We start from the raw sequence: 15679 nt of genomic DNA on the forward strand, positions 1-15679 counted from the left end.
CATTATATTTGACAGCAATATGTACTTCATACATTTATGTCTATTTTCTTATCCTTTCACAAACATAAATATTACTCATCGACATTTCCGGTGGAGAAAAAACTTATATGTGGGCTCGCCGGTATGATCCAGAGTTACTGCATATTCCAAGTACTGCTGTGAATTCTTTGATGATAGGCGAGATTGATCTTACTGCTGAAGCTTTTTCCGCATTCCATGCATTGGTACGGTTTCTCCTGTGTGTGAATTCTCTGATGAGAGGTAAGGTTGCTCTTCTGACTGAAGCTCTTCCCACATTCTGAGCACTGATACGGCCTTTCCCCCGTATGAATCCTTTGATGGGAAGTGAGGTTGATCTTGTGACTGAAGCTCTTCCCGCATTCCAAACACTGATAGGGTTTCTCCCCGGTGTGGATTTTCTGATGCGAAATAAGGTTCGAACCTCGAATGAAGCTCTTCCCGCACTCTGAACATTGATACGGTTTCTCCCCGGTGTGAATCCTCTGGTGGGAAGTGAGGTGTATCATCTGAGTGAAGCCCTTCCCACATTCCAAGCATTTGTACGGCTTATCCACTCTGTGGATTCTCTGATGAGAACTAAGGGTGGAACTCTGACTGAAGCTCTTCCCGCATTCGGGGCACCGAAATGGCTTCTCCCCTTTGTGGATGTTTTGGTGTGAAGTCAGGCTGGAGTATCTAATGAAGCTTTTCCCACACTCCATGCACTGGTAGGGCTTCTCCCCTGTGTGAATTCTCTGGTGGGATGTGAGGTGAATCTTCTGGCTGAAACCCTTCCCGCATTCCAAGCACTTATGAGGCTTCTCCACCCTGTGAATTCTTTGATGGGAACTCAAGGTAGAGCTCAGCCTGAAGCACTTCCCACATTGGGGGCACTGATACGGTTTCTCCCCTGTGTGCGTCCGGTGATGGGAAGCGAGGTTCGCCTTCTCGCTGAAGCTCTTCCTGCATTCCGGGCACTGGTACGGTTTCTCCCCTGTATGAGTTCTTTGATGGGAAGTGAGATGAATCTTCTGGCTGAAGCCCTTTCCGCACTGCAAGCACCTGTACGGCTTCTCCGCTCTGTGAATTATCTGATGAGAAGCAAGGGTGGAACTCAGACTGAAGCGCTTTCCGCATTCCACGCACCGGAATGGTTTCGCCTCTTTGTGAATCATCTGATTAATTGCGGTTATCGTCTCACTGACACACTTTCCGCCTTCCAAGCACTGGTTTGTTTTTTGACCTACGCGAGGAGCTGAACCGAAACATTCCCAATACACACAACATCTGCTCATTTCTCTTATTTCATCTGTTGTTTCATCTGTTGCAATCTCGGGGTAGTTGCGGCCTTCAGAAGCAGAGGGTTTACTCCAGCCATTCTGACTTGTTTTTCTTTTCCTTCTCTCCTGTTCCAAGTCTTCACATGTACCTCGTTCCGGTGGCAACCCAGGTAGTTCTGTTTTTGCCATGGTTTCACATATGTCTTCTGCTGCAAAAAAGAGAGAAAAGAGAGGAATAAATAATAATAATAATAATAATAATAATAATAATAATAATAATAATAATAAATTTTATTTATATCCCGCCCTCCCCAGCCGAAGCTGGGCTCAGGGCGGCTAACAACACTAAAATAGTGCAACATTCTAAAAACATTATAAAAATTAATTAAAATCAAAATTGATGGCAACCATAAACTAAAGTTCTGTAAAGATTGCCAAAGGAGGGAGTCAGGCTGTGCCCTGACCAAAGGCCTGGTGGAACAGCTCTGTCTTGCAGGCCCTGCGGAAAGATGTCAAGTCCCGCAGGGCCCTAGTCTCTTGTGGCAGAGCGTTCCACCAGATCGGAGCCACAGCCGAAAAAGCCCTGGTTCTGGTTGAGGCCAGCCTTAACCTTCCTGTGGCCTGGGACCTCCAAGATGTTTTTGTTTGAAGATCGTAAGTTCCTCTGTGGGATATACCAGGAGAGGCGGTCCCGTAGGTACGAGGGTCCTAGGCCGTATAGGGCTTTAAAGGTTAAAACCAGCACCTTAAACGTGATCCTGTACTCCACCAGGAGCCAGTGCAGCTGGTATAGCATCGGGTGAATGTGATCTCGCAGCGAGGACACCATAAGGAGTCTCGCCGCGGCATTCTGCACCCGCTGGAGTTTCTGGGTCAGTCTCAAGGGCTGCCCGACGTCTTGAGAGTCTTGAATCACTGGACAGCTTGAACCGCCACTTGTGATAAAGGGAAAAAACTGCTAAGGCTTAGATGGGAGGGAAATCCTATCACACATCTAACGACCACTGTTTCAGCTCCCAGCTCAGACCTGAAGTTCACTGGTTTATCCTGGGCCGGTCACTCTCTTTCAGCCTAGCCTACCTCACAAGGTTGTTGTGTAAGCAAATGCAACAATCAGATACGATACGATCATCTTTCTTGTCATTGTCCCATACAGAACAACGAAATTGAAAAATCTACACCAGACATTCAAAAACCAACAAGCCTGCTGTCCCAGCTATCCCAACCTGTTTAGCCCCCTAAAAACTCTGATACCCCATTTTTAAATACAATATACTCCCATAGAGACTCCTTACACTGCGTTGAAAACCAAAATCGCATTTGGCAGGCGAAAATTCTACCACTTGCTTAAAATGTATATAGGAAGTGCAGTGTAAGCGATGGAAGTCAATCAATGAAGTTTTATTATTGAGATATTTGTAGATTAAATTTGGAATAAATTCTTCCAATTTTTCTTCTTCCAATTTTTCTTATTTTTTTTATTTTCTTCCTTTTTTTGTTCTTTTTTATATACCATGTGTGCTTATCCGAAAAATATATTTATGTATGTATTTGTATGTATTTTGCAATAATTATGTTAAATAACATTTATTAAAAAATTAAAATAAGAAACTAAAAACAAAACAAAATCGCATTTGGATAGAAACTGTTTCTCAGGCAGCTAGTCCTAGTCTTTATAACCCTGTACCTTCTTCCAGAAGGCAGAAGATGCATTCTTTCCTGACTGAGCCGTATCAACATCATTGTGTGCGGCCGGATAACAACCTGGCTCACTGGTCCAGATTCCCCCACCTGCTAACTGAAGGATGATGGAAGGAGCCCTGGTGCATCCTGGGAAATGAGTTTGGAGAGGTGATACCAGCGAGAACAGACAGTGGGCCAATTGCTACAGCACAGCTGTTTTGTCAGGCTTCTGAGGAAGGACCATGGCTCAGCGGTAAAGTTTCTGCCTTGCATGAAGAAGGCCTCAGGTCCAATCCCTGGAATCTCCAGGTGTGCCTGGAAAAGCCTTCCTGCCTGAAACCCTGGACAGCTTCTGCCAGTCCAGTGTAGACAATACTGGACTAGATGGACCATTGTTTTCACCCAGTAACTTCCTATATTCTCCAATAACTCTAATCTTTTTTTGTATTTAAATCTGTTTTTGTATCCGAAAGGTTATTAATGATATTTTTTAAGTGAAGCTTTCAACAGACTTTGATTTCATGACAATGGGTATAATTGGAAACATTGCTACAGTGGTACCTCGCAAGACGAATGCCTCACAAGACGAAAAACTCGCTAGACGAAAGGGTTTTTGGTTTTTTGAGTTGCTTCGCAAGACGAATTTCCCTATGGGCTTGCTTCTCAAGACGAAAACGTCTTGCAAGTTTGTTTCCTTTTTCTTAAAACCGTTAATACAGTTGCGACTTGACTTCGAGGAGCAACTCATAGCACGCGGTGTGGTAGCCTTTTTTGATGTTTTTGAAGACTTTGGTGATTTTTGAAGCTTTTCCAAAACTTTTCCGAAACCGTGCTTCACAAGACGAAAAATTCGCAAGACGAAAAAACTCGCAGAACGAATTAATTTCATCTTGCGAGGCACCACTGTATAGAGAAAGGTGACCAGTTTAGCTTCAAAGCTATGATATTAGCAGGAAAGGCAACGATAGCTTTAGGTTGGAAAAGATAGAGAAAAATGGACAGTAGAGGCATGGAATAGTTATTTGTTTGAACTGATTCAGTCGGACATTGTCGCAGTCATGTCACAGGAAACAACGTGGAAGGTCAAGTCCACCACGATAAGGAACAGGTGGAACCCCTATCTTCAGTGGATTAAAAACTACTGGAACAAAAGACATTTGATGGAAACTAAAGACGTTATGCCCGCGGCTGAGGATAATTGTTTGAACCCTTCCAAGGGATATGGGGGGTGGGGATGGGAAGGGAGGGAAAGGAAAAAATTGTACAGGAAATTTAAAAATTGGAAGGAGATAATATAATGTATGTAAAAATCCCGAACTTGAATAAAATGGTTCTTAACCCGAAAAAAATAAATCTATTTTTGTATTTGTACTTATTAAGGTATGAACAACTTGCATATAAACGTAGACTTGCCATGGACAAATTCAATGGTATTTGGAATCCATTCTTACAAATACTGTAATAGGTTAAGATCTGGTGAAGCACAATAACAACCTTGCAAAGTACGGTTGTACCTCGGAAGTCGAATGGAATCCATTCCAGAAGTCCGTTCGACTTCCGAAACGCAGTTTCAGCTTACAAATCTTCAAATAACCCTGCTAATGAGGTTAATTGCTTAGAATCGGTAAATATAGATCAACCTTGCTAGAAAAGGGGAAAGACGGATTTGAGGTACCAAAATATTGAGATTCTGCAAAAAAAAAAAAAAATGCTAAAATGCACCTATGATTTCTAAATAAATGTGATTTTCTGCTAGAGGGTCTTACCAAGAGAAGCGACAAGATGGCTGTTCTCCTGCATGACTTCTGTATGCAGCGCTTTCTGGTGAGGAGCAAGCCCAGCCCATTCCTCCCCCGTGAAGTACACAGCAACCTCCTCAAAGGTGGATCCTGCACCCTAAGAGACAACGAGAGGCGTCTGTAGTTGTGGGGTGTGAATGAATAAAATAAGCAGGAGAAAATCAAATATTTGCCTCTTTGTAGGTAGCAAGCATGCCATCTACTAGCAAAACCTATAAGGCTCACATCAAGGAAAGGAGACGGGGCAGTATATACCGTATTTTTCGCCCTATAGGACGCACTTTTTCCCCTCCAAAAATGAAGGGGAAATGTGTGTGCGTCCTATGGGGCAAATGCAGTCTTTCGCTGAAGCTTGGAGAGGGAGAGGGGTCGGTGCGCACCGACCCCTCTCGCTCTCCAGGCTTCAGGAGAGCCCCGTCGCCAGCCCCGCAAACTCAGGGGACAGCGGGAGGCGCAGCGCGCCTTTCCCGCTGTCCCCCAACTTGGTTAGAAGGCTGGCGGGGGGGAGAAGCCTGCTCCTCCCCGTCGCCAGCCCCACAAACTCGGGGGACAGCGGGAGGCGCAGCCCCTCCAGCCCCCAGAGCGATGCCAAAGCTGCACGCAGCTTCGGCATGGCTCTGGGCCCCGTTCTGGGGGCTGGGGGAGGGGGAAGCTCCGCTTTCCCCTCCTCCAGCCCCGCAAGCTCCCAGAGCGATGCCAAAGCTGCACGCAGCTTCAGCATCGCTCTGGGTCCTGTTCTGGGGGCTGGCGTCGGGAGTAGCCTGAGCTTCCCCCGCCCCAGCCCCGTGCCTGGGGGGGGGAATAATTTTTTCCCCTTTATTCCCCCCCCCCCCAAAATCTAGGTGCGTCCTATGGGCCAGTGCGTCCTATAGGGCGAAAAATACGGTACTTGAGAAGACTGAGAGGAGATACGATCGCCATCTTCAAATATCTGAAGGGCTGAAGATGGAGCCAGCTTGTTTTTGTATATGATAATATAATAATAATTTATTATTTTTCCAACAAAGATTAAGAATACATTAAAATGTCACACATTAAAAACTTCCCAGAACAGGGCTGCCTTCAGATGTCTTCTAAATGTCAGGTAGTTTAACTTTTTGACAACTGATAGGAGGACGTTCCACAGGGCGGGTGCCACTACCGAGAAGGCCCTCTGCCCGGTTCCCTGTAACCTCACTTCTTGCAGGGAGGGAACCACCAGAAGGCCCTCAGCGCTGGACCTCAGTGTCCGGGCTGAACGATGGGGGTGGAGATGCTCCTTCAGGTATACTGGGCCAAGGCCGTTTAGGGCTTTAAAGGTCGACACCAACACTTTGAATTGTGCTCGGAAACATACTGGGAGCCAGTGTAGGCCTTATAATTTTTATTAGGTTTTCTGTTTTACAATTTAAAACCGTCATTTTCACATTCTTAAAATATCAATGGCTTCCCTTCTTCTCTTTCCATGGTTCATTTTACATAACATAAATCCCTTCATATTTTACAAAAAAACATACCATTATTACATCCATCAAAACTTACTTACACTGTTGAATTTATCTTAATCCTGACAGCATTTTCAGCTGTACACAGTTATTTCCCATATATTCCATAAACGTTTTCCAATCTTCTCTAAACATGTTCTTCTTGTTCTCTTATTCTGTATGTTAAGTCTGCAAGCTGCACATATTCTGGCAAGTTGCCATTCTTCTTTGGTTGAGACCTCACTCGTTTTCCATTTCTGGGCTAACAAAACACAGGCCACAGTAGCGGCATACATAAATATGCCACACTTTTTTTGACACCTGAGAATTTCAATCTGAGTTATCCCCAACAGAAAGGACTCTGTTTTTTTAGGGAGAGCCAGCTTGCTTTGGGCTGCTCCAGAGGGCAGGACCTGAACTGAAAGATTCAAATTGCAAAAATTCCAGCTAAACCTTAGGAAAAACCTGCTGACCTGGGAAGGCTGTGGCCTCTCCCTCCTTGGAGGTTTTTAAGCAGAGGTTGGGTGGCCTCCTGTGATGGATGCTTTAGCTGAGATTCCTGCAATGAAGGGGGTTGGGCTAAGATGATCCTTGGAGGGCGATTCCTCCCAACATTAAAATTCTAATGTCAGTAACATTTTCAGTCCACCTTCTAGGTGGCTTTGACATAAGAAAAGAGAAGGGGAGAGATTCAAAAGCATTCCCTGTTTAGGGAAGTTTTTTACTGACTGATGTTTTAAAGTATTTTTAATCAATCAATCAATTAATTAATTAATAATATTGGTTCCTCAGGTTACAGATGCTTCAGGCTACAGGCCCCATTAGCTAAAGTGGTGCTTCAGGTTAAGAACAGTTTCAGGTTAAGAACGGACCTCCAGAACGAATTAAGTTCTTAACCTGGGGTATCAGTGTAATAATAATTCCACTTTAACCAGGGCTTTGGCTGATTGACATCTAATGCCCTTTTAAAATGTGTTGGGGAGGTGGGATTATTTGGTTGTTCGTTCTTTTATTTTTATTATGCATTTTGTGTTCTTATATTATGATTTTATATGGTGGACCGCCCTGAGACCTGCAGGTATAGGGCAGTACAGTGGTACCTCGGGTTAAGAACTTAATTTGTTCTGGAGGTCCATTCTTAACCTGAAACTGTTCTTAACCTGAGGTACCACTTTAGCTAATGGGGCCTCCTGCTGCTGCTGCACGGTTTCTGTTCTCATCCTGAGGTAAAGTTCTTAACCTGAGGTACTACTTCTGAGTTAGCAGAGTCTGTAACCTGAAGCGTCTGTAACCTGAGGTACAACTGTATTCCTCCTCTTCTTCTTCTTCTTCTTCTTCTTCTTCTTCTTCTTCTTCTTCTTCTTCTTCTTCAAGCCCAGGGAGTTGTGGACCCCAGCCTATCTCCCTACGATACCTCAAGGACCGCCTCTTCTCATATGAACTGATCCAGACCCCAATATCGTCCTCTAAGGCCCTTCTTTGTGTGCCGCCTCCATGAGAGGTCTGGAGGGTGGCAACACAAAAACAGGGCCTTTTCTGCAGTGGCTCCCTGTTTGTGGAATGCTCTCCCCAGGGAGGCTCCCTAGGCGCCTTCATGATACACCTTTAGACACCGGGCAAAAATGTTCCTCTTCAACCAGGCCTTTGGCTGATTGACAGCAATCCGGTGCCCTTTTAAAGGAGGGGATGATTGGTTTGGTTTTGTTCTTATTTTTATTGTGCATTTGTGGGTTTATATATATATATATATATATATATATATATATATATATATATATACACACACACACACACACACACACATATATATATACATATATATATACATATATATAAAATAAATATAAAATATAAATATAAATAATATTCATTCTATTTATATTTATATTATATATTATTATTTTTTAGTTAACGTTGTGAACCGCCCTGATGAATTTAACAAACAAACAAACGAACGAACGAATGAATGAATGAATGAATGAAATGATCTGTCCTCCTACCTGATTTGTTGTCGCAGCAACTGCTTCCCCTCTGGAATAAAGGAGAGACGGCTGAGCAGGCCTTGTCAAGATCGTTCCTTCACCTGTGAGAGACAAAGGTGATCTCGCTCGTCCCAGAGTTCAAGTGACACATCTCTAAGTGGCCGCCGAGGGTGGAGATCAAGGTTGCACAGTTGGAATTGTTCCACCAGCAAAAGCATTTCTGCTAGCCAGATGGAACCTGACCCTGCGCTGTGGGTTCTCCTGAACCCCACACTCAAAGCTAATTTGGGGCAGGCATGTGGGGAAGGAGAGAAGAAAGCCCCTTGTGCTGGCGGGATCCATGGCGATGGCTCCTGCCAACGCAACTATTTAGTCCAATCTGGCCCTGGGATTACGAAACGTCTCACCCGTTTTTTAGCTTCCTAAAATGGTCAGACCCCTTTTCTTTTTCTGGGATGTTGGCAACAAGGGAGAACCAGTGCGGTGCAGCGACTCGAATGTCAGATTGGGACCTGGGTTCGTGTCCTCACTTAGCCGCAAAGTTCACTGGGGTGGCCTTGGGCCAGTCACTGCCTCTCAGCCTAGCCTACCTCGCTGGCCTGTTGTTGAGAGGATAAAACGAGGAAGGGGAGAACCACTTTGAGCTGCTTGGAGAAAGAGGTCGGATAGAAACGCAGTAAACAAACAAGTCATTGCGTTGATTTCCATATATAAAAGAAAACAACCCTTGCAGGCAATGGCTTAAAAATTGCTGCAAGGAGATTTGTTTTCTCTTGTAATTTTTACCGGATATTTTTTGTGTTGCTTCTCCATTAATATTTTCACGGGAGCTTACTATTACTCAATACTAGCTTCTCTGATAAATAATGCGGCATTTTATCTGTTTCGCATTATAAGAATCTACTTTTAAAATAACAAGGTAAAATTTCATTAGAACAAATCTCATTGCAGCAATTTATCAGCCGCTGCTGCCGTGTGTGGGTTGTTTTCTTTTTTGAAACTCATACGTGCAGTTCCTGACTTTAGCGGAAAATGTTCCATATATAGACACATTATTGGAATAAGCACATTATTGTGGGAAGGGGGTTATTGGTTTGTTTTAGTTAGTGAGGCATTTTGTATTCTTATTTTGCATTGATTTTCTTGCTGTGAACGGCAGTATACAAGTATCAATAATGCTTTTGAAACATGGACCACTTATAAACGCCATCTCCAACTCCTTGAGAGATTCCATCAACGGTGCCTCCGAAAAATTTTACACATCACTTGGAAAGACAGGCAAACTAATGCCAGTGTACTGGAAGAAGCAAAGATCACCAGTGTTGAAGCAATGATTCTTCATCATCAACTGCGCTGGACCAGTCATGTTGTGAGGATGCCTGATTATCGTCTTCCAAAGCAGCTACTCTATTCCAAACTTAAAAATGGAAAGCGTAATGCTGGTGGTCAACAAAAGAGGTGTAAAGACTCTCTCTAGGCAAATCTTAAACAATGTAGTATAAACACCGAAAACTGGGAAACACTGGCCTGCGAGCGCTCCAACTGGAGAACAGCCTTTACCAAAGGTGTCATGGACTTTGAAGACACTCGAACTCAGGACGCAAGGGAGAAACGAGCTAAGAGGAAGGCACATTTGGCAAACCCTCAGCGTGATCAACTCCCACCCGGAAACCAATGTCCCCACTGTGAAAGGATGTGTGAATCCAGAATTGGCCTCCACAGTCACTTACGGACTCACTGTTAAGAAGAGTTTGGATTTGAAATCCCACTTTATCACTACCCGAAGGAGTCTCAAAGTGGCTAACCTTCTCCTTTCCCTTCCTCCCCCACAACAAACACTCTGTGAGGTGAGTGGGGCTGAGAGACTTCAAAGAAGTGTGACTGGCCCAAGGTCACCCAGCAGCTGCATGTGGAGGAGCGGGGAAGCGAACCCGGTTCACCAGATTACAGGACTACCACGCTTAACCACTACACCACACTGTGTTTATGGAAGACAATCTTATTCGGCTACAAATGATCGCCAAAGAAGAACACAAATATAAATATAAATAAAAGGCACCCCTTGGATTCCTTAAATAAGTGCAGAGAGCCCAAGATGATGCCCCATTCAGCCTTACCCAGTGAGGTGGCATCTCCAAGACCCTCCTGGACAGTTTCTCTTTCTCTGGGACCCATCGGAGCCTTCGCTGCGTCAGGGAAATCAGGAGCCACTTCTGAAAACAGACCCTTTACCAGAAACAGGGAATGTGGGGAAGGGTGACAAAAAGGGAGAGTCAAAAGGCTTTGGGACATTTTCAGTGCAGATTGGACAATTGCAGAGAGTGCCAGGATAGCCTCCTGCACGTTGGAAGCACCAGGATGAAAACCTCTCTCACCTGCTGCTCTGCCTGCTTCTTCTCCTCTGCCCGACTCAGGAGGAAACCTTCGGCCAGGGCCACCGCCTGGGAACAGGTCTCTGCTCCACATTCCCTCACCCAGTTCCCCATCTCCGGGGGGAGGACAGCCAGAAACTGCTCCAGGATCACTAAATCCAAGATCTGAGCCTTGATGTGTTGCTCTGGCTTCAGCCACTGACGGCAAAGGTGGTGGAGTCGGCTGCAAATCTCTCGGGGTCCCTCAGCCTCCTGGTAGCAGAAACGCCTGAAACACTGGCGCTGAGCGTCTGAGCTGAGGACGACCTCCTCGCCCGGGATCTCCCATGTGGTTCTGTCCCAGAATCCCTCGCTGGCCCCAGTCTGGATGGCACCAGGGCCTCTTCCTGCTTCACAGCCAGCTGTTTCTGGATTCTCCATCTTCGATCTGTTTTCCAGGTAAACCACTCTCTCCTCTCCTGCCAATTTCTCAAGGCAAAGCCAATGGGCTGGCTGAAGGCACCGCTACCAAGTCCTGCAAAGCCAAGACACTGTCTTTTTTTTAAAAAAAATGTTTAATCATTTTTTTGATACAAACATCAACCGCAAAAGACACATATCATAATAACACAATTTGACAATTCAGAGTTGAATACACTGATATACCTTCGACTACACCTTTTTTGGGGGGACGCGGGTGGCGCTGTGGGTTAAACCACAGAGCCTAGGACTTGCCGATCAGAAGGTCGGCGGTTCAAATCCCCGCAAAGGAGTGAGCTCCTGTTACTCAGTCCCTGCTCCTGCCAACCTAGCAGTTCAAATGCACGTCAAAGTGCAAGTAGATAAATAGGTACCACTCCGGTGGGAAGGTAAACGCCGTTTCCGTGCGCTGCTCTGGTTCGCCAGAAGTGGCTTAGTCATGCTGGCCACATGACCCGGAAGCTGTACGCTGGCTCCCTCGGCCAATAAAGCGAGATTAGCGCCGCAACCCCAGAGTTGGCCACGACTGGACCTAATGGTCAAGGGTCGATTTACCTTGACACCTTTTTAAACAATATTTTCCCACCTCTCTCTCTCTCCTCCTCCTACTTCCCACCACTATCTGCCTTATCGCTTAAATATTCCTTCCAGATTTCTTCATATTTATCCATTCTTACTTTGCGCTAAGAGATTGCCTTGTTAGAAAATTATGACGTTGTCAAGGCTGGAAGATTTTCCTTGAACAAATGTGGATAAATCTGGGTTAGCAACTAGTTCCCTCACACCCTGAAGAAATGGCAGGAAAACGACAAGTTTGAAATTATATAGAAACTAGAGATTTGTGGGTGGAGTTCCTTTCCTTGAGGACTAGTGGATTAAAGCCTTCAGTCTGGCTAGGAGTCAGAAGATGAGGGATCCCACCCCTCTGATCTCCCCCTTACAACTCTCCTCTTTTCCAGCTTCCACCCTCCCTTCACCCCAAAACTCCCCCAGACAGAGACTTCCTCCCCCAATCCGTGCCCTGTAACCTTTAAAGCCCAGATTCGCACAGGGACTTTTGCTTCCCATCAGCGTCTTTGATCGACAGCTTCCCCCCAGTTTTGCATCCCACCGCGTGTCAGGGCTTGCACGTCTGAAACGGCGCGTGCGCGCTTCTCCAGTGGATGCGCGATTCAGAGGGGTGGGTAGGAGCACCCGTTCGAATCTTGGCACAAACTACGCCGCGCTTCCGCCAATCAGCGCCGCGCTGCAGACCGACACGCCCTGCGCTCCCCCGCATCATGATGCGGGTGTTCTGTTCGTGTGAAAGGATGATCAGGTGCACAAGCGGGGTGAAAATGGGGAGAGGAGGATCTTGCTTGCTCTTCTCGGACTCTCTTCTTTTCTATTCAGCCACAAATCCGGGCCTCTCTCTGCCCCTCGCAGGGGACTCCACCCCCCTTTTTTCCTGCATTGCAGTTGCATCCTCCCGACTCCTCCCCACCTTAAGTCAAATTAATAAGTAGGGCGGCTCACCAGATCATAGAAGGGTCCCCGATGCCGAACTAGGGAGACCCCGAGGCTGCATTCCTCCAAAGCAAGAACCAGGCAGGAGGGGCTTTGGGCAGAAATATCCATTTGCTTTGTAGGTCTTCCTCCCCCTCCCCAAATCCCCATCCTCTCTAGGAATCCAGCTCAGATAATTTTAACCCTTGGCAGCTCAAGCTGTAAGATGATTTCTCTCTCTCTTTCTTAAAACAGGAGCCAAGGAAGAAACAGAGCACTGTGAATGCAGATCCCACACCCCTTTTCTTTCCTGATGGTGGGTGGAAGGAGTGAAACCAATCTGGGAAGAAGGAATAATAGAACCGCCTCTTTCCATATAAACCTACCCGAACCCTGAGATCACCTTCCAAGGCCCTCCTTCTGTGCGCCTCCTCAAGAGGTACGGAGGGTGGCAACACAAGAACAGGGCCTTCTCTGCAGTGGCTCCCCGTCTGCGGAAGGCTCTCCCCAGGGAAGTTCGCCTGGCGCCTTCATTGTACACCTTTAGTTGCCAGGCAAAAACGTTCCTTTTTAACCAGGCCTTTGATCTGATTTACATCCAATGCCCTTTTAAAATGTGGCTCTTTTGGGAGGGGGTTATTGTTTTGATTTTGATTTTATATATTGTGATCTTTTCTGTGAACCACCCTGAGACCTCCGGTACATATATTCAATAAAATAATAATAATAATAATAATAATAATAATAATAATAATAATAATAATAATAAAAATAGAAGACTTGGATGGGACCTCAAGAGTCATCTAGTCCAACCCCCTGCCATGCAAGAATCTCAGCTGAAGCATCCATGACAAATGAGGTGTGATAGCTCAGTCAGTAGAGCATGGGAATCTCAGGGTTGTGGGTTCGAGCCCCACATTGGGTGAAATATTCCTGCATTGCAGGGGGTTGGACTAGATGACCCTCGGGGTCCCTTCCAATTCTACCATTCTATGATTCTACGAATCTCTGCTTGAAAACCTCCAAGGAAGGAGAGTCCACCACCTCTCAAAAAAGACACTTCCGCCATCAAACAGCTCTTACTAGATTTGTGTAGCGTTTTTCTCCTCCCAAAGATATCCTGCAAGGCAGTGGATCTGAATCAATGTTTTCCTTCACCTTCCCAGATGGATGAGCCCCATCTGCCCCTCACTTCCCTCTACAGCACACGCAGAAACCACCTTCGTGATTGCTGGACCCTCCGCCAGTGAGTCATAGAATCATAGAGTTGGAAGAGAACACAAGGGCCATCGAGTCCAACCCCCTGCCAAGCAGGAAACACCATCAGAGCACTCCTGACATATGGTTGTCAAGCCTCTGCTTAAAGACCTCCAAAGAAGGAGACTCCACCACACTCCTTGGCAGCAAATTCCACTGTCAAACAGCTCTTACTGCCAGGAAGTTCTTCCTAATGTTTAGGTGGAATCTTCTTTCTTGTAGTTTGGATCCATTGCTCCGTGTCCGCTTCTCTGGAGCAGCAGAAAACAACCTTTCTCCCTCCTCTATGTGACATCCTTTTATATATTTGAACATGGCTATCATATCACCCCTTAACCTCCTCTTCTCCAGGCTAAACATGCCCAGCTCCCTTAGCCGTTCCTCACAAGGCATCGTTTCCAGGCCTTTGACCATTTTGGTTGCCCTCCTCTGGACACGTTCCAGTTTGTCAGTGTCCTTCTTGAACTGTGGTGCCCAGAACTGGACACAGTACTCCAGGTGAGGTCTGACCAGAGCAGAATACAGTGGCACTATTACTTCCCTTGATCTAGATGCTCGAAGCCATTCCCAGGATTGTGGCCTCTGTCACCTGCTGACAGCTTGTAGGAGCCACAGGTCAGAGCTGAGTGCAGGGTGGGGACCAAAGGTGGACAAACGACCCCAGAAGGAGCTCAACATGCCCCCCACCAGAGGGACTACCCCTCCCCAAACACCCAGGAATCACAGCTAAAAAAACAACAACCTTCTCAGATGCCTATCCAACCTGTTTAGAAACCTCCTGGGTAGTCTTTTCTGCTGCCTAACAGCTCTTACGGCCAGAAAGTTCTTTCTAGTGTTTATATATTTAGATGGTTAGTTAGAATAATAGAATATTAAGAGTTGGAAGGGACCCGAGGGTCATCTAGTCCACCCCCCTGCAATGCAGGAATCTCGGCTAAAGCGTCCATGACAGGTGGCCCTCCAACCTCTGCTGAATAACCTCCAAGGAAGGAGAGTCCACAACCTCCCGAGGCAGACTGTTCCACTGTCAAACAGCTCTGACTGTCAGAAAGTTTCCTCCCGATGTTTAGTCTGCTATAGTTTCTCCCCTATGGGAAATCTTCGATCGGAAGTACAGTGGCACCTCGGCTGTCAAACGCTTCGGAAGCTGAACGTTTCGGTTTCTGAACGCCGAAAACCCGGAAGCAAATGCTTCCATTTTCGAACGTGCCTCGGAACTCGAACGGCTTCCGAGGTGTGTTTATCCATTTTCTCAATGTAATTTGCCGGCTACCCATTCCGCAACAGATTACCGCATTTTTCGCTCTATAAGACGCACACTTTCCCCTCCCAAAATTAAGGGGAAATGTGTGTGCATCTTATGGAGAAGGGAGAAAATAAGCCAAACACTGTATTATAAAGGGTGCAAACTTGACTGGTGAGGAATCCCTACTGTTCTCCTGTGGCAACACCTGGAGCTTGAAACTCAAACCCTGAAGGTATTGGGCTGTGCAGCACTTTTGCACCCATCCGCCTCCTCTCTGAGCCCTGGGGTCAAAGGGACCCCAGCCCCAGAGGACACTTCAGCTCCAACAAGAGCACACCCAGCTACCTCGTGGCAAAATGGAAAGGGGCTGGTTTTGACCAGGAGGGAAATAGAACTTCCTGGGACTCTTTCCCCTTTTTAAAAAAGCATCAAGTTACCAGCCCCTAAGGAGGAGCAAACACTTGGTAGCGGGTGGACTGTAGCTGTGAAATGAGAGCAGAAGGTGCATGAAGGAGAGCTCAGGCACTCAGGGAACTGGGAAACATTAACAGATTCTGCGAAATGCTGCTCTTTTTAGAGAAATACAGCGTGTGTACGCTGATTTATTTGGTAAGCATGGAGAACACACAGACCTGGCTGTTAACTTACAAAAT

General features: G+C 46.1%; 1 protein-coding gene across 1 annotated transcript in view; it reads right to left on the minus strand.

Moving 5' to 3' along the window:
* LOC128408827 (uncharacterized) overlaps positions 1-15679 on the minus strand; it is a 282229-nt gene that overhangs the window by 35356 nt on the left and 231194 nt on the right. The window contains exons 3-6 of the mRNA XM_053378849.1: positions 10325-10433; positions 8226-8308; positions 4730-4859; positions 138-1489 (exon numbers count right to left, since the gene is read on the minus strand). Of these exons, the coding sequence (XP_053234824.1) occupies positions 138-1489; positions 4730-4859; positions 8226-8308; positions 10325-10433 (1674 nt within the window). The remainder of the gene's footprint in view (positions 1-137; positions 1490-4729; positions 4860-8225; positions 8309-10324; positions 10434-15679) is intronic.

Source organism: Podarcis raffonei, chromosome 2, assembly GCF_027172205.1.
Source record: "Podarcis raffonei isolate rPodRaf1 chromosome 2, rPodRaf1.pri, whole genome shotgun sequence".
Classification (NCBI taxonomy): domain Eukaryota; kingdom Metazoa; phylum Chordata; class Lepidosauria; order Squamata; family Lacertidae; genus Podarcis; species Podarcis raffonei.